The following is a 20,097-nucleotide window of genomic DNA, read 5'->3' on the forward strand; positions in this document are numbered from 1 at the left end:
ATCTAGTATCTGCTGTTCAGAAGTATCATGAAGGAAGTGAACATGTGTATGCCTGTAGTTTGTGGTCTTCATTGCTTAGGAGAGTCTGGTTTGTGGGCACTTGGGGTGATTGGCCATTTTTTTCCCCCATTCCACCAGTCCTATCATAAATATAAAGACAAAAAATTGACTGTGTTTTAAAGCTCTCTTGTGAGGAATTCTCCTAGATTTGTAAATAGATTATTACAGTTGCTTTAGTTGGACCTGAGGAAGCACTAGAATGATCAGGGCTTCTAAAACCTTTCCTTGTGATTTCTTCCTTTTAACTCAAAAGACTTCTGAGTGGCAAACGCCTGGCCTGTGACCCAGCTGGCTGCAACTATTGACTAAAAATGGAAAAGGTCACAGTTGAAAGAGGAAAGGGGCACTGCAATATTTTTTGCTTTATTTCTTTGAGTAACACTGGATAGTAATTAAAAGAAGACTGAGCATGCATTTGGCATAAAACAGCATAAGATTATATATTTTCACTGGCATTTTTATTTTTAAAAAACCAGTGAATTTACCTCAGTATAATTTACCCATAGACAATAATAAACATGGAATTTCTCCCTAACTGTGGCCAATTGTACTGTGTAAATGAGTAAAGGATTGATAAAAGGAGCAGCCCTTTTCTTTCAGTTTTTAATTTGTCTTTTAAGTATTGAAGTCACTTTTCAAGTATAAATAAATTAAACAAAACCATTCTATTGAGGCTCTTCAGAGTTATGATGTCCTGTATTGCTACATGAATTCACAAGCAGGTGAACTAAGGACAGTTGTATTGAGAGATTTGCCAAGTCAATCAGTGGCAGTACTGCCAGTAAAAGCCAGAAGCCTTTAATTGTAATGCATCTCTTTTTTGGCCATTAAATCACTCTTCTTCCTTGCTAGTCATTGGGTCATTTAGATAGAAGGCAATGTCAGGGTAATTTTTGCCACAGTTGTTCACTGATTTTGGGTGTATTGATGTATACCATCACAAAATCCTGACATTCGAAGTGAATGAAGTTGCTGTCATCTCACCTCTCCTAAATAACGAATATACCAATTTAGGAATTTGAGTTGTGTCCACAACTGCAGAGGATCATGATGGAACGGGGAGAAAAAGAAACAAAAATGGCATGGACAAATTTATCAAGGTTATTACCATTTATTGGGTTTTAAAACAGGAGAAAAATATATCAAGTCAGTTATATTTGTTCTGTTTCATGATTTCATAAAACAAGCACAGGGTTACTCTTTACTTCATCTGGAAGCTAATAAGAATTCTTACTTGTTGTCAGAGCTTATGTTTTTCCAAGAAAATGAAGAAAAGTGACTTTAGTTCAGCAACACTATTGCTGGGCAACATTAAAACATATGGAATGTGCTTTTCAGTCAGTGAAGGAAGGGGAAGGTGCTGGCAATATTTTAATATTTATGGAAATCTGTGGATTATAAATCTTCTGTTTTAGAGAAATTCTTTGTTTAGACAGTTCTTACATTATTATCCCACATACTTCCATATATGCTTTACAGTCAAAATGTTTCTAAGGGTTTTATTAATGCTATTTTTCATATGCCTTCTACTTGAATGTTCATGTAATCTGTCTTGGAAACATGAAATCTAGCTATACAGACAAAAGATGGGAGGCAATAATTTATTTTACATAAAGTAGCATAAGTCATGTTAACCAATTTATTATAATGTTGCTATTTTAAAGCTTAGTATCCTAGGAAATCCTAGAGCACATGAGGCATGGGCTGAATCCCCCTAGCAAGAGGGAACCTTTTACAATAAACTGGACTTAAAACAAGGTTTCAGTATTATGCATGCTGGGCCTTCAGAGGAGATATCACAAAAAAAAAAAGCAGGAGAGGCCTTTTCTCTGGGAGTTTTCTTTTTTTATTTAATGAGGGATCTCTTCAAAGAGAATGTGATAGTCATTCCTAGGGGGCATGGTTTGGTGAGCAGGAATACAGGTGAAACTGTATTGAGCATCAAAAAGCAGAAGATGAGTTTGCTTTGTACTTCATCTCATGATTTTATCAATCTGTACAAGTATGTGTTTAGGGGTAGAGGGCATTCTGTGTGCAACAGAAGTCTGAACAGCTGAAACTCAGCATGGATATGGTGCCCACAGACCTCATTTTCGTGCCAGGAAAATCAAAATGTGTTTTGAAAGTAATTTCCTATTGCTTCATGGATTTGATTTATAGGGACATGTATGTGACTAAAATTTGCATATTTTAACTATACATATTTTAATATGTGTGTACCTCAAGGTAAACAAGAGCATGGATGGGATGGAATTTTAATAGTCCTTTCTAAGAATTTCTAAGTTCAGCTTTAAAATTAGCTTTTTCATAGTATTTTGCCTTTACTGCATCTGAAAGACATAAACTGGATTACAGGAAGGTATATTTCTCACAGATGTAATTGAAAAACTACATTTTCAACTTGATTTCTATTAATATCCCAAAACGACCTTCACACAGTTGTAGATCTAGGCTGTCTAAATACATGGAGTTGTATCTGGGTAAGAGTTTGAATCTACAGCTTTATGTTTCACTGTCCAGATAAATGCTTGCTGCAGCAGATGTTGGCACATCTGTTATGCCTCCCCATTTCAGTTGGCTGCCTGGGTGTTTAGAAAGTGCTGATGAGGCAGATAAATCTTCTGACACATTTCAGGCCCAAAACAGGCAGGCAGAAGTAACAATGATGGTTATAGAGCCAAGTACTCAGCAGTAACATTTTGAAATACAGCAAATATAAAGTATGATTTTACCGGTGGCAGGTGAAATTTATTGTATTGTATTGTTTTAATTTTTATTTCATTTATTGTACTGTGAAAGCTAATTATTCTAAGTGATTTTCAGCTAATCTGACCTGCAGCTATGATGCCCCTTTAATCTCTGAACTTTGTATATCTAAGTTATATTGTCTAGAAAAAGGTGCTTGCTATAGTTTAGAAAAAACTGTAAGCTATTAAGAGGTTCTCTATTAAACTTAAGAGAATTGGGAACCAGAAACAGCTGAGGTACATGTGGTTTTTTGAAGGAGAATAGTTATCATCCGGGGATCTGAACTTTCTGGCCTTATCAGAATTCTTACTTTCAACAGGTTTTATTCTACCCAATGAAGCATGTCAGATTTGAATGTTTGTATACCATTAGGGCCTGGAAAACTCCAGAATATCAAAGAGAACATTCATGGACAGAGAAGTATATATCTGACAGTCTCAAGTGTGGAGACTGGTTTCTAAGTACACAGAGCTTTTGCAGATCTTGGATCCCTTCCAGACCTTAATCTCCAAAGCAACGAGTTGTAAACAGAAATTTAGAATTCACTGTAAAGATTTTAGCACTGATGTCATGTGCTCGTTGTCTCATTGCCTTCAGTAGACATTAGCACTAAATTTTCCAAGTGGCTTTCAGTTACCCTTATTTAAGGCAAATCCAAAAATTGCAATGAGCCAGTTGTAGAGGAGCAAAGAAATGGATGCTGATTATGCCGCTGATATAGTTATAGTTGGTTATATTTTGCAGTATACAGTCTACAACTTTTCAGGGCAACTCTTCCAGTCTTTGACTACCCCCATAGTAAGAAGCACCTCCCTAAATATCTAATTGGGATTTCTTGAGTAGCAACTGATGTCTGTTGTCTCATGTGGTTGTCACAATGCACCTCAAAGAAGAGTCTGCTTCTGATTTCTCTGGACTCTTTCATTTGATACCTGAAGGAAGTAATAATATCTCCTTATTGAGAGGGTGAATTCTCTTCAAAAGGCTAACCAAAAGCTTTTCTCCCAGCTTTCCATTTTTGGAGATGTACTTCAGCCCTGTGGTTAGTTAATGGAGTTCGAGCCAGACATGGAGTACTGTATTCCTACCTGATAACCAAGAGAAGGTCCATTATAACATTTTATGTCAGAACCATTTCCATTGGAAACAGATGGAGATGTAAATTCTGGAAAGCTCCAGAAGGAAAAAAAAAACCTTGGACTGGTTAAGTTTATGGGTTTGTTCTCCCCACCCTCAAGGATACAGTTTGGTGTGCTCACATGCACTGCACCATAGAATAGTTACTACTCCATTTTAACATAAGGTTCCGTTTCTGCCTCATCTATGCTATCCCCACTCACTTCGTTTAGTGAGAAGAAAGTGACAATGTAGGATCTAAGATTAGTGAAAAAGAAGCACTTCAATGCATATTATCAGTTTGCTAATTATACTCTAACTTCCTATCCTTGCAAATTCACATCTCTATTGAGGGAAAGGCCAATAGCAAGGACCAAAGTTGACTGCTGAAAAATACCACATATAAGCATTTCATCATGGATCTCTCTGCTCAAAAAAAAAGTATTCATGGTTTTCCCAGATATACAATATACCAGAAGGGGTGTTGGGTCTCAAGCAGGAGAAAATATATATGCATACAGAGCATGGGAAAATATAGGTATGTAGTTAAATGTCTCTAATAAATTAGCATTCATACTGCACCATGGGAAAAGAACAGAAATAAAGAGGACAAATAGGAAGATGGAAGAAACAGGAAGAAAAGCAGGACCATAGCTTGTTTGAAGGAAGACAGTGAATATTTTACTTTCCAGTAAGTGTGATCATCCAGACAATAGGGAAAAATTATTTTTTTAATAGGATTTAGAGTATTTCGGATTTAATATTTCTCATAAGGGTTTATTTTTTTGATTTATCATTTTGACAGGAATCTGGTATCATGCACACTACCTAAGCTTCAAGAGAAGGTTTGTGACTTCTTGGAGGATACACTGTCAGCTGTTGAGCCTTCAGCAGCCAGGAAGCCTGTAATTTGTGAAGGGTTTTTTTTTCTTCTTTGACTTCTGTATGACATACACTCACTCTAAAGTCCACTATGTGTCTTAAAGCTAAAATATTCTTAAAATGCAAGTCAGACAGGCCACACAAGGTCAGCCAGTCCCATAAAATTAAAAATGTTTATCTCATCCTCATATACTTAGACCCTTCCTCCCACTGCAACACTGAATTTGTTCATAGTACAGGCTTCTCATATTTGTAGTCCAGCTCCAACCAGTTGCCCCATCTGCTCCATGACTGCTGTCTGCCCCCTGCCCTCATCCGAAGGGAGTCTCAGCAGACACCAGGGTGTCTTCCTCCTCCCACTCATTGCCAACAGGCTGTTACTGATCATCACACATCAGATTGCTAAATACTCACTGGCAGGCCTACCATGCCTTAATTTTCTCCATTGTTTGATTTTTTTCACAAAGAAGTGTAATGCACAACAAAATTTTCACTCTAGAGCTTCAGGGTGAGAGTGAATTCCCACATCCATTGGAGCTTCTTTATTACCAAAGGATTCAGCAGCTACAGGGCCAAATTCTGCTCCCCTAGTTGCATGATGATATTTAATTAATTGGTGCCTATATGTCAGCATGTTAATTCTGGGGGTTTCTGCTGTTTTTTTCCCTTTTTCCTTTCTTTTTGTTTGTTTTCTAATACTGGTGTCGTTGTCTACAGCATCCATCCTAGAGCATTCTTTTTCTGAACACAAAACAGCATGTGGCTCTAAGGGTAACTATAAAGCAGGGATCAGTAGAAAAGTGATTTTGTTTTTAAGTATTTCTCATACTACATTGGGTTTGGATTATGCATTTGAAAAATGCTTGCTGATATTTCTACTTTCTGCTTTGATGTAAACAAATCTTATGTCAGTGATTCTTAAATCTAAATCAGACTTTAAAAAATGAGGATTATATGAGATTTCAGCCTATAAGGTAAAGCCCCTACCCCTTGGACTGAGCATTGTTTTTCCCCACCATGTGGAACAGAGATAACCCTCTGTTTCTTTGTGGTAAGCTACCAACCAAATCCATTCTGGCAAATCTGACACCCAATGTGATTTGTCCTTTTCGATGCTGTTTATGAGAAGTCAGGACAGTCGTCTGTCAAAATTGATAAGTGAGAAGACACTGGGGAATGCAATTTTATTTGTAACAGCACAGCTGCCAGCAGTTCCAGCTTGTTTACATCTAGGCTGGCTCTGTCTTGCTCCATAGCTTTTCTATTTCCATCCAAATAGCCCCCAAGTACATTGTGGATGTGCCGGTCTGTGTGAAATCGGGATAACAGAACATACTGGGACTGTTAGAAAGAGGAAAAAATAATGTATTTCTTTAGGTTATTTTCACAACTTGAGAATGACAGTCATTTTAGAAGTGAAACCCTAAACTCTACCAAATCTCCATAGACATTTACAGAATGGGTTCTAATACTGATCTATAATGTGCTAAAATCCTGCAGTGTTTGTAGCTTTCCATGGTGAAGATACCAGAGGAGTTAAGAGCTTTGCTTTTCTGATAGAAGCATTGTTTTTCTGGTGAAAGTGGCAAGTGTTTGTAAATTAAATCCCCTGCAAGCTTTTAAATACAAGTTTATTCATTGTGAAAAGAATGCAATAGGACCCTGCAGTGGCCTGTGAAGGGGAGGGCTGTTTAATTGCACTCTGTTTCACACTGAATACTTCTGGAACATAGCCTACAATTAGCCTGTGTTACAAAGACATTAATGAATTTCCTGGAAAATCCCCTTGACAGGGGAGCATAACTCTTGATGGTGTTAGCATAGTTCTGAGGTCTAGGATGCCTTTGTTTGCCTGCAGTATTACCTGCCTTCTCTCTGGAAGCCTCAGAATCTCAGGCGGTTTTGATCTTTTTTTATTGGCATGCTTAAGAAAGCTGCAGTGATAGGCATTTCCTCTATACAGGCTCTCCTGTGAGCTGTTTCTTTACAGTAGCTCACCCTAAACACTCTGTCACGGAGGTAAAGTGAGAAAATGGGTTTATGTTAGACTGATCTATCTAATGACAGAAGCGCTTTTCTAGAAACTGAAAATTCTTGTTTCCCTTTGCCATTTCTTTTTTGCAGTTATAAATAAATAGGTAGTCTATATGGTTTGTAATTAAAAGTTGGTAAAGTCCAGAGATAGCTGTAAATGTCATTCCTCTGATTCTGTGAATTGTCGGGTGATCTGACATTTTCATTTTCTCATTATAAGCATATACCCAGTCACTGTGTTTTCAAGAATTGTAATCATGCTCTTAAATTAACTGTTAGATGATTGCCAGGAGAGATTCTCTACCTGCCTGGCACGCACTTACACACAGATATATAAGCATTGCATGTGTCTATATAGTCATATGCATAAGTTTGCACACGTAGACACATGCACATTCAAGGAAAGAATTAAATGTTTAACATCCACCCCAACTCTGAAAGCAAAATACCTACTTTAGTATGAAATTACTTTGTTAAATATACAGCAGAGGCATCACAGACTCTCTTCATCTAAACAGAGATAGGTAGTCCATAGAAAAAAAAAACATAGTCGAAATAGATTGTTTTAATGATTTCTACCAATGCTAGGATTTGCATCTCTTTCTTCTGAGTTTCTTCAAATTACTTCCAGTCTCTGTTAAAGACATAATCTCTTAAAAAAGCCATGCTCAGTGTAGGAAGCATGATTTGTGTAATATGAAACACGATAACTGTTTGAAACACTGTTTTCAGTGTGTATCTTATTCATTGTACATACCCTGATCATTTGTACATGGCACTCACAACTCCTGCACAGCACAAATTCGAGGTGAAATAAACTATGCTTTAAAATGAAGTCTAAAGAATAGCATTTATTCTGCTGAGGATGCTTATTTTGTTACAAACCCCTCTGTTTTACACCCACTCTCATTTGCAACGCATGATTTTATGTAACATGTAATATCATTATCATCTCTTCTGAACTTGAGATGAATTTTTCTATTTAGTAGCTCCACTGTTAGCCCTCCTAGGGCTTCATTAGATTGAAGTCTTCCTGTATGAGGAGTTAAGGTTCTGTTTGTATTACTTTTATTTCATGAGCAGAATTACTTGCTAGTGATGATGAGTGTGTGGCATTACAGAGATTAAATATTATACAAAGTAGCAATGTAAATGACCAGTGATTTAGCAGCCTGGGAAAGCGAAATCCTTCAGGTCACTTGGAGGAAAATGACCAAGAAAGTGAATGCAAGTAGTGAGATGCTGCCGGGTGCTTGGCTGTTTGAAACCCTGTCTGATAATTATCCTAATGCTTGCATCACTGAGATGCAAGGTAAGTGCTTGAGACAAGAACTGCAGAGTTGGAATAACTAAACACTTGTATGAGACTGAGACTGATCTTTGCTTAGTTCCCTTAGTTTACAGAAAATAACAAGAAGCTGAAAAAATGATCTTGCTTACAAAATCTTCATATAGCAACCCTGACAGAAAGTGTGAAAAACAATCAAAATTCAGCTAGAGATATAAACTGGAGGTTGATCTCACCCATAAAGATGCAGAATCAAGATGATGCCACAGAATGCACTTCTGTGCACTTCTGTTTGATGCCTCAGAGGACTGACACTAGCTCAGACTGATGAGGATTTTTTTTCAGTGTAACTAATTTATTAAAATAAGTCAGACTTTAATGTACTTTCTCAGTTAATTCCTCATTGAGCTATTCTGTATGTACTCTGATCTCGGCCTTTTGTGCTTCATTACTCATTCTGTCAATTATACCATTAGCAAGATGAACAGTAAAAGCAGCTTCTCAGCAATTACTACAGATGAAAAAGGAAAAACAAAGATAAAAGTAACTATTCTTTTCTTAATTTGTTTTATTATTTTGGTGTTGGTTTTTCTTAAAATGCATGCTAAATACTATGCTTCTCCACTTTGGATCATCAGATATTGTGCCCCTCCTTCCATTCAATAAGCCTTGATTTCTTCTGAAAGGGCTGTGGCAGAGAATAACTTGCCTGTCACAAGACACTGCTTTACCAGTAAACAAGGACATAATAAAAAAACCTGTCAGCTAAACCTTTGTGTATTTTAGCGTTTCCAAACTCTTAGGTCATCTCACTATGAGGTAAACTGTGCGAAGAGTTTGGAACTCTGCCTGGTAGTGGACTGTAAAGGAGTAAAACATAAAGGTGTTTCATCTCATACTTGGGATTATTTCAGAATCTTCACATGACCACTTCGTAACCCACTTATTGGTGGTGTGTTGTTCTGGGTGGCTACCAAGAAAATATTTTCTGGTTTGTTTTTTCTTTTCTTGATATTACAATAATATCAACTAGTAAGAATTATAATCTGGGTTTAGTTCAAAAGGTACTAGTAATCCTTCACTGGTATAGAAAAATTGCTGAACCCACAGATGTCCATAGCCCGCATCTCTTGGAATTATTTTGCCTTAAAACACCATTACACTACTGTGGGCTTTGTAGATGGAACTTGTCAGCCATATTTCAAACATTTTAGGATTAAGATAAAGCATCACTGAACTGCATTGTTTGTTTCACAACACAAGGAGTTTTTTAGACTGGCAGCATTTTTTATTTCTGCTGATGGAGTAGGAATCCTTCTCCGGTATGCTCTGGGGATTTTCTTTTCTAAAACCTATGTGTATCCTGTTCTGTTGGCTCTTAATTTAAAACCTATTGTTGTCATACTTGTAAATAGCAAAGCTTTCCTTCTAGTTTCTGTCTTTTTTTTCTTCCCCTCCATTTAGGAGTGTTGTTTGAACTGAAGAGGGAAGAAAGCACAGTGTTTTGGTTTTACAGGCTATATTATACTGATCTTTTCCTCTAAAGATAAAGTTAAATGGGATGAGTAGGTTCTAGTTAATGCTTAGAAATTAAATAGTTGATTGTATCACAAACTGAAATTTTTTAGGATCTTCTGTTTTACCATGTCACAAAAATATAAACTTAGAACTATAAATAACAGGTTCTGTTACACTGGGGAGTAACACTAATTAAAATTAATTTTTTTATTATGTCTCTGTGGCAAGGTAATATTCTCATTGTAATGAGGAGTTTAATGTTAACTGATCACACAATGTCCATTCAAGAAAAAATACTGTTGTGCTTGGATTTGATGCTTCCCCTTCTAGTAGTAGAGTCCATTGGACTCATTACTCTGGCATACTGAATGGGTGAAGGAAGCTCAGTAGTTGTGATGGTTTTGTTAGTCTGTCTTAGTCTTTTAAGTGGGTTCAACAATTGCTGTAAAGGCAGATGGGGATTTTTTGGAAGGATAGTAGAGTATTTATAGCATTCTTACAGTGGTTTTCAAATGCTCTGCAGTCATTTATTCTTTAATATGCTGCTACTCTAGTAGTGTTTGCATTGTTTTCTGCTTATAAATAAGGAAGACAAGTCACAAAAAGTTGTATGAGATGACTGTATCAAAGGAGTTACAATTGAACAGGGAATAGGGACTTAAAAGCAGAAAACTTATGAAACTCTCCTAAAATAATCTGTCATATGAGGCAAGATATTCCTAATTTTTTAATTTTTTTTTTTCTTAGTATGATGAATTTGAGAAGGTAGGAAAATTTCAATCCTACATGATCTGCATCTCTTTTCTGTCTTTTCTGTTGTAAATTTGCATCCCAGTCTTTCAGGATGGGATAGTCCATATTCTAATTTCCATGTCTGTCTTTCAATCACATAATTTATGGAAAAACACTTTAAAGTATTATCTTTTCTGTGGAAATGCACTGAATTTTTGTTCTGCCCACACAGAGAAAAAAAAAGCAGCAAGTCAAAGATTTAGCAATTTGGCATTGATTTCTGCCACATGGCAGCAAAGTACTCTTTGTGTTGAGAGGTGGCTGCCCCCAGTGTGCCCAAAAGAGGGGAAGACTATCATCTCCTGAGCTCTTCCTCAGCTTCTGTCCCTCTCTTCCCACCATCTATCTGTCAGCACTATTCATCAATGTCCAAATATTATTTCTCATAGATTTTGAAAATGCTGCGTTTTGAAGACTGGCAGTTCAGTCCCTACGTGCACACAGACAAAAGCCAAAGAGAAAGCAACTGCATGTTTCTGTGTGTGTGTGTGTGTGTGTGTGTATGCGTGTGAGTGCACGTGTGTGCACATATCAAAAAATATTTCAGAGAAAGAAATTATGCCCTTACATCATTACTGCTGCCAAACTTACTGATTCTTCTGTTAAAGACCAGTTGTGAGGAGAAAAACTCCACAACACTATAAAGCATCTGTTGAGAAATACTATGTCAAATGTATTTGATTGTCATAGTCCAGGTTCTCTAATGTTTCAGCTGTTGCTCTTCTGTTGAAGTTGTTTCATATGTGTTTGTTACACAGACTTAGAGATCAGACTTGTGGGCTTTTTCTCTGGAAGATGATTTACTGTTTTATGCAAAGTGTTTTGAAATTTTCGAAAAATATTTTTCAACTCTGGTTTGTTTGCTTGTGGCCAGCATGTTTCCTGTAAAAAAAAAGAGATGCCATGAAGTTAGTAGTGCAGATGTGCCATGGGAAAAAGGCAGTTATCTGGAATGATTTCCAGTGCAAAGCAACAGACCTCATCCACCTTCTCCCTCTGTTGAATGAGATATTACTTGAATGTGTACTTGCATCTAGACTGGAAAACATGAAATGGTTGTTGGGCCTTTAATACTAAGATCTCAGTTGTAGGTACCTACAGCTTCTAAGCAGCCACAGCCATGTGCAGTCATCAGACTACACCCCTTAGAGTCATCGAGGAAAGGAGGTGGTCTAGATTATCAAGTACTCAGGTCTTAGACCTGTTACTGGGCAGAGAAGGGAAAGCTGTGGTGGCTCAAGTACTGTGTGCAGCCAGGGCTATTGCAGCCCAGTCAGAGGGCGTTAGTCACTGATAATTGTCATCCTCAGCTGGATCCCTGAGGTAGTTTTGGTAAATCTCTTAGACACACAGGATGAAGCCTCTAGGCTCATCCTCATTTTCCTTTGCTCTTTCTTGCCCTAAATGTTTTATTTTTTCTGCTCATTGAGCCAGTGCACTTATAGAATTCAGGTTTTTTGCAGTCTGAAACATTGGTACAGCATTGTAGTAACATTTTGAGTCAAATAATTCACAAGAAGTTCAAGATCATTCATGTCTGAAGAAATTGTGTTCAGAGCAGTCCTTGGGGTCCCTGTCCAGCCTCAGCTTGAGGATACAGGAGGTTGAGCCAGCAGGACAATGAAAGTTAATGGATTTCAGCTCGTGCACAGCTCCCTGCTTGCCTTGATTTAAAGGTCCCAGTTTCGGTCCTTTATGGTGTATTTAGGTTTCCTTATAGGCCTCCAAGGGACCACAAACTTCTTTATTCCTTAAAAGTATACCTTGTTGCTGTAATTGAAGCCATTTTGTTACTGTAATTTCTCCCTAATATTATAGTTCCAGTCAAGTGGTTTTCCCTCTGGAGATATCAATTACTATGGGTTTTGAATAGGCCTCCCTCCAGTACACATCCTTTTGCTCCCAATGCCAAAATCAGGTCACTGTAATTCCCTTTCCTAATAAAAACATGCTTCTGTGTTTCTTTTTACAAACCCAATGTGTAATGTGTACTGGTGAATAATTCTCTCTTTACCACCCTATGTAGAACTCCTGCCATATCTAAGAAAAACGAATACTACAGATTTTATGAGTTTTTTGTACATTTTCTTACTTTTCATGAAGACACTGAATGTCCAAAGTCCAGGGAGAAGCTTCTAGGGTTTGTGCAGGTAGTGAACCTGTGTAGATTTGAATTTAGGTGAGGGAGCCGGGGAGTAAGCCATTGCAGTGCACTTTGTGAAAGATGTTCAGCTGAAATGAAAATGTCACAAGGCTTGTTGGCTAACCCATGTGTGCCGTTCAGGTTTTTCTGTAAGTTGTGGCATTTTGACACCTGGGCCCCACAACTTGCTGGACTCAGTAGTGAGTCCTCACTGCTGTGCATCCTGTGCCTGTTTGTGGATTAGTCTGCATGACATTTCTGGGAATGGGGAAAAACAAGCTCTGTATCACAGAGAATTCTGTATCTGAGAACTGAAGCAAAGGTTGGTCTCTGCTTTTTTTGCATAGCCACAGAAGCAGAAGCTGTCAGGGTCCAAATGTGACCTGAAGACTCCTTTTACATACAAATGCCAACTAAAGTTTCCCACTTGCGACCAAGCTAATATCCTGTGTTATTGGGTTCATCCTGCTTTATTTCAATTATTTGTTACACAATGTTCAAACCAAGTGCAGCTTTGCTCTTTTGTGAATGGTTCCCCTACAAAACCCTAATGATGTTTAACTCAGATGGGTGTATGTAGTAGTTTTCATTCTACCATCTGCCCAAAAACTTGCACTTTTCATGAGATGCCACTTCTGGGACATCTGGCACTAAAAATATGTTTTCTGCATCATCTTACAATTTAGGAAGATGCCATGGCTGTTTAGCTCCACAGGAGATTCCTTGAAGCATCTTTTTTTTATCTAACAGCTTCTGCAATGAAGCACCACTAAACTGGCCAGGGAAGGAATTGTGCCATTAATGGAAGCCTGAATTTCTGCTTTATGGCTTGGATTGCTGTCAGAAAGGAGTGGTGCTTGTGTGATGGACTGATTGATGGTACCCAGTCTGTCTTACTTGCTATAAATCAGCTGGTGTGATGTGACTAGAAGGACTATGTAATCTACTGTAAGTCAGCTTCTATTAACCAAAAGTCAAAGACCTGCAGAATCAATGCACAGCTATATTTCTCAAAGTTTGGCTTGTCTTACCATTTCTGTGTAGCTTGAACCTGGGATTTCCTTCTTAATTAATGGAATAATTTCCCCATTAAAGATCCACCCATAACATTGTGTCTCAAGATTGAGCAGGATGAGTAGGTCATACAGCATGAGTATCTCAGCAGCTTGATGCTCCCTTGTGCTGTGCAGTTTTTTCCACCCTTGGAAAGATCCACCACAAAAGCCTGTAAATTTTCTTGTAGGAGGTGGAGCTGTGCCGCATTGGCAGCCAGGAGAAGCTGGGGCTGACTGTCTGTTACAGAACCGATGATGAGGAGGACATGGGAATCTATGTCAGTGAGGTAAGGACACGACATTGGGGAGGAGCATGGGAGAGGTTCATGGGGGGCTGCACGTGCCAGGGAATGAACATGCCAGTGCTCTTAGAGAGAAGTGCAGAAGTGCTGGCCATCAACCTAGCTCATGTCACTCTTAATTCATTTAGATTATCAGTTCAAATCATGTTGCCCAAGCAGAGTAATTATTACTAGTGGGCTTCTTTAGTGTGCTTTTAACTACAGCACTGTAGTTGGTAAAGCGTAAAGCAGTCTGAGAACGGTCTGATCATTATTGTGCTTTTTTTGTGTTTGTTACAGTTGTGGTGCTCACAGACATACCACAGATAGGTGGAGAGAGTAGCTTTAGAGATTAATATGTTGGAAAACCAAAATATAGAATTCTGAATACTGAGATGGGATGAATCCTCAGGTTTTCACTGTCTCCACTCTGAAAACGTGGCACTCAGCACAGATTGTTAGCATTTCACAACATCAGTCCACATGATTTCCAAGAACATCATCTCCCTTTGAGTCTCCAGTCATTCAAAGAGGGGTCCTTTTCTGGGTAAAACAGAACTCTTCTTAGTCCAAGGTCACTGCTCATTGTTCTGCATGAACTGTGATCCCAATTGGTCACTTTTTTGACATGCTGAACCAAATTTTGACATTAGAGAAAGGTTCTTCACTAAAAGAGTAGTTTGTTCCTGGAACAAGGCTTTCCAGGGGTGTGGTCACAGTACCAAGCCTGTCAGAATTAGAGGAGCAATCAGGGAAAGCTTTTAGTCATATGGTTTCGTTTTAGGTAGTCCTGTGAGGAGCTGGTTGTTGGGCTTAGTGGGATCCTTCTGGGTCCATTCCAACTTGAGCGATTTTGTGATTCTAAAATTCTTAGTGAAGCTCATGAATGGAGATGAGAAAAGACAGCTCTCCTATGTATCAGTGAATGGGACAAAGGCAAGATTGCACATAAAGAGGCTGGTAGCAATGTTAAATAAGCTGAAAAGCACAGCCTTGGAACAAGAATGAGGAATTAATATAAATTACCTAAGAATTTATCTTCTACCAGTAGTACAAGCTGTGCTGTTAAAGTCTGTTTGAACTTGTGAGGACAAAGAAAGTTCAGGAATCTCTTAATGCATTCCAGGATTATATCTGAAATGTTCTGTTTATCCTACATGATAAAATTTTCTCAGACCTTGGAAAGTGAATGTATTGATACTATCTTTTGTACTTGACTAAGGGCTTCAGATTGTTTTTTTCTATGACGATGCATAAGAAGAAAACAATATCTAGCAGATGTAGAGGATGTAGCCTGCAAACTAAATGCTCAGCTCAAATTTTAGGTTTGAAAAAAGAACTTATGTCATGATGAGGCAAAATAAATGATTTAAGATAGCTATCAAGTGAAAGGTGATAGATTGAATTGTCCTGCAACAAACAGTAGGTCATTGCTCAGGGATGAGGTGTAGTGTCTTTGATAAACTATCACTGGAGTCCTAAATATCTGTTTAGATTAAACTAACTTAAAATTAACTGGTTCAGACTAGGAATGATTTACAGGACCTGTGAGTGATCTATACAATATGGACCCTTTGGGTTTTCTCGATGTTTTCTTGTAAACAGATTGATTACTTAGATAATAATTTAATAATAAATGTTTCCATGGAAGAAAAAGAATCGTGTCCAAAGACAGGCCTATTTGTAAACAGGTATCAATTGCTGCAGAAGCTTCTCACTCCAGAACTTCCAGAGAAAAAGGGTGTCTGTCATTAATTTTTAATGCTCTGACAGATGAAGGTTAACGCCTGACAGTGGCATAGGAAAGTATTAATTTGAAAATCATGTGCTCCCATCCCTTTCTGTCTTGAGGCTTTATCTGAAACAAGCTCATACGATCATTTAAAGAGCTGTTCCATTTCTGTGACTCTAAAGGAAAGTTCAGATTGCCTCTGTACTGGGTAAAAATGGTACTTTTTCAACTCATGCAATTGTGCAGCTGTTTTAATTTCCCATAAAAAATCTTTTCATGTTCAGTTAGTGGTTATTTTCCTGCACAGGTTGATCCAAACAGCATTGCTGCCAGAGACGGACGGATCCGTGAAGGAGACCGCATTTTGCAAGTATGTGACAATAGACTCTTCCTTAAACTCTTTCTTCAGACAAACATGCAGTGCCATCTTCTCTGTGAACTGTTAATGAGGGAAGATAGCTCTCTTTGTTACTGTGATCGATGAGAAAATCCATGTCTGTCTGTTTTCTAGCACAATAGCTGGGAGCTGCTGTGCGTGTACTGAAAAATGAGACTGACAAACTCGTTCTGGCTCATGCACTTACGTCCCATGTCTTTTTTTTTTCCATATTTATCAGAAAATCTAATTTCCACTATGTTCATCTCAGTGTCAAATTCTAAACAGGATCCTGCAGACATAAATATAAGTGTCAGAGACGTGCTGATCATTCATCAATTGCATATATTTGGGTAAAACTCATTTATGCTAAGCATAGATAATAAGTTTTCACACAAAAAATGTGTTGTTTAGAGAAGGATGGTCTTGAGTGTACTTAAGGAGGAGGTTCATTAGGTTTTTGTTAATATTTTCTTTCCTCCCCCAAAAATACATTGCTTTTCTGAATTCTTTTCTAATCTACCACCTTGGCTTTTTGTTTCCCTTTATTTCTGTTGATCCACTTGCTTAAAGAGCTACCCCAAAGATAGGTTTGTGTGTTACAGCATAGGTGAGTGTGGGTGGCTGGCTGCTGCACAGGGCAGTGTACCTGTACAGAGAGGGGAAACAGTGAGAATGGCAGTGGGTTTCCATTTTCAACCAGCAATGGGTAGTGCATTTTTCACCCTAGTGCAAAATCATGAAACAGCCGCCAAAAATCTCTTGACTGGAAACTTTTTGCTGTATTGTAGCATCTTAATTCTGATTCCAAGTTCATTTGCCTTGTATTTCTGACTTTTTTCACTGAAGCCTCAGAAGAAACTCTTGGTGGTAACAGGTTGGTTTTCTGTAATATGTTCCATAATTGCCCTTCTATAATTTAAGCAGATGAGCTTTCAGGTTTTCACAAGATCAGTCTGTTTCTTCCTTCCAATCTTTTCATTTCTGCGGGAAATATCTTTGCTGAAACCTGTATTTCTTATCCTGGTATAGCTTAAATCAGCTTTGGGAGTCCAGCTACACAGCAGTGCCCATTAGTAGCTGGCTTACCAAAGCAGTTCATTTTCTAGAGAAGAAACAATAAATAAAATTTTAATGTCAGGGTTCATTTGGGGGCTGCTGTTTTTTTTCTCTGTGTGGCTGGGATTGTGAAAACATTCACAGGATGATGTTCTCCCCCAGAAAGCACAGATGCCCCTTTGTGAGGGCAGTGACATCCTTGGCAGACTTGGGGTGAAAGGACCATACCATGGGCTGTGTGTAGGAGAGGAAAAGTTTGGGCACTGATTTCCATGTCTCTTTTTGACATACTTACTGAAGATATAGCAGTACTTTTAACTTTCAAAAATCAGAAAAACACCCCTTTTTTATTTAACCAAGTTGAAACATCTTTCCATTCCTACTCTATGTGTGTCAAATTAAGGAAAGAGAGAGTAGGTCCATTTTCCACTCCTTTCCTTGTTTTGTAAAATTTCTGGGTGGACAGCCAACAGCAGTTCAGGCAAATATTCTCCAGTTCCTAATGAAATTCAATTCATTTCAATTTTGAGTAAAGATTCCAAGGGGTGAGAGAAAACACAGATAATTCTGCCATCCTCTTGTGGACTGGAGCATTACTTTAATGTCAGTGCTGATATATAGCTATGAATTTTATCATTAAAGTTAACACCCGGAGAGTTATGTGGGGTTTACTTTCATATCTGAAAACACATTGACCCTCTATCTCCTCTTATTGATGAGATAGCTCAGAGAAATAGAAGGTGATGGTGCCATTATGGGGGGATTACACTGAGGCTGGGAGAGATACAGATCCTTGAGCACAGGGACATTTTCTGTGGGTGGCAGGTGGCATTGGTTAAGGCTATGGAGGAATGCTATGTATGTGTATTCCTCACGAAATGACAGCAGGTTTCCTCTCGTTTTTAAGGCCATGGGGCTGGCTGAAATCCTGCTCTTTCCCCATGACAGTGCAGCTGGGATGGGGTGGCCACCTTCAGGTAATGTGGGCACAGCCCGGCTGCCTCCTCTGGGGTCCCTGGGGAGCAGTTACTCAGGTGATAGGAGCTACTGGAGCAGCCACCCAGCAATGGTTTGTGCAGGCTGGAAATCTGCTCCTGAGCCTCTCTGCTTTTCAGCTTAGGGCAGCTCTGTGTTACCTGGTGTCCCACAGACCATAGCTATCCCATCAAGCTTTGAAGAGTCTCAGACATTTCACTCACTGCTAGTTATGTGATCAGGGATTTTCTGTAATCTGAATTAAAGCTGTGTTTTTGAATTAGGGCTTTCAGGCCAAACATATATACAAAAATGCAACTTTCTCTGTGATTTTCAATTACAAGTTTCTACTACTTTGAAATGGAGCAAATAGACGATTTTTTTCCCAAAAAAATACTCAGGTATTTCTACCATCAAGTTTTGTTTTCACTCTTTTTGAAATAGACTGCATTTTGGAGGTTTTGTTGCCACAATGAGAATAATCTATTTCTTGTGCTGTGAACTGGACAAAACTGAATTCATATGGGAAATAAAATTTCTATTTTATTCTCTCATAAATGGTTTTTGGACAATGAAAATTGGGTTTGTTACTATGTAGTCATGGGTGTCGTTGTTTTAATGGGGTTACAGAATAGAGAAAGGACAAGTTTCATTGAAGAACCACTTTTATTTTGATTATCCTCTTATAAGGGGGGATACATATGTTTTGTGTGGTTACCAGCTACTAAGCTGTCCACACAAATATGAAATGATTAAATGGTGCAGCAACAAGCAGTGGCCTGAAAGTATTGCCTGGTGAGAGATAATACTGTAGCTCTCTAATTGCCTCTCTACCAGCATTCAGTGTGACTGATTTCAGCTGTAGCATTACCAGTCTTCTTCCACCAGCACTATTATCTCAGAGTGACACTTCCATTACTCTGAACGGAGAAAGATGAACGTCACCTGTCAGGGGCTGGTTAATTGTGTTGCTAGATGTATGTTACCAGGGCACAGGTTGGACATTTATGAACATAACTGCTTCCTCTGATGTCCACCATCCTTCAACGATCAATACAGCTCTTACAGTAAGCGCATAATTGAGTGAAGGCACTTACCACCGAGGGGCTGAAGATGAGCCCGTTGCGCAATTTTCATTGTCCATACATTCAGCACAAATGAGCTGATATCTGCCCTTTATTGTGTGTTGCTTTGTGGAAATAGAAACTAATGTGCCACTTTCATTTGTTTTCTAGATAAATGGCCAAGATGTCCAGAACAGGGAAGAGGCAGTGGCATTGCTCTCCAGCGAAGAATGCAGGAAAATTGTGTTGCTGGTGGCAAGGCCAGAGATGCAGGTTAGACTAAACAGATGCACTGAGCCAGAACCTGGGTTATACCATACATTCATTGTCACTGTAAGTAATGAACTGCCAAGAAATAGGAATGCCAAAGTTACTGACAAAAGGAGCAAACAGTTAATTGCAGAGCTTTGCCCTTTTTATGCAACAAAGAAAATAATATGATATTACTAGGACATGTTTTCCCCAAACTAAACAAGTTATTTTCCAGCAGAGTGAGCAGGTATATAAATAAAGCTGGCAGGACCAATATGGTATTAGTAAAATATGAAGTAGAACTTGAAAACTATGCATTACTCATTAGATGATTCTGCTTTGTTCAGGGGATAAAATTCCCATATTTAACATTTATCAGTTTTATCTTTTATATGACGTTTATAATTTATATGAATTTACACAAAGTGTTAGCTTGTCATTGGTGAGGGTTTTTTTTATGTTACATGGTTATAAACAGGCATGTAAACACTGCATACATGTATGTATCAATTATGACACTTTTGCTACAGTATCATTCAGCAAATGGGAATCTGACTGTTTTAACAGCAACCTTTTCACAAAAATGTGCCTGCATCTTGGGAGGCTTGCAAAAGCTTTTAGAAACATTTTTATGGTTTTAAAAATAAAATTATGCCAGTGCCAAGAATCTTGCTGTGCCAAGAATTTTTAATATCCTTGCAAGGGACAGATGTTAGACTGAT

The 20,097-nt window shown here is 38.3% G+C and overlaps 1 protein-coding gene across 2 annotated transcripts in view; it reads left to right on the plus strand.

Moving 5' to 3' along the window:
• PDZRN4 (PDZ domain containing ring finger 4) overlaps window positions 1-20,097 on the plus strand; it is a 240,802-nt gene that overhangs the window by 209,800 nt on the left and 10,905 nt on the right. For both annotated transcript variants that reach the window (XM_014871145.2, XM_088165542.1), the window contains 3 exons: window positions 13,825-13,923; window positions 15,957-16,019; window positions 19,295-19,396. In XM_014871145.2, coding sequence (XP_014726631.2) covers window positions 13,825-13,923; window positions 15,957-16,019; window positions 19,295-19,396 — 264 coding nt within the window. The remainder of the gene's footprint in view (window positions 1-13,824; window positions 13,924-15,956; window positions 16,020-19,294; window positions 19,397-20,097) is intronic.

This window comes from Sturnus vulgaris, chromosome 5 (assembly GCF_052056855.1).
Source record: "Sturnus vulgaris isolate bStuVul1 chromosome 5, bStuVul1.hap1, whole genome shotgun sequence".
In the NCBI taxonomy this organism is placed as follows: Eukaryota; Metazoa; Chordata; class Aves; order Passeriformes; family Sturnidae; genus Sturnus; species Sturnus vulgaris.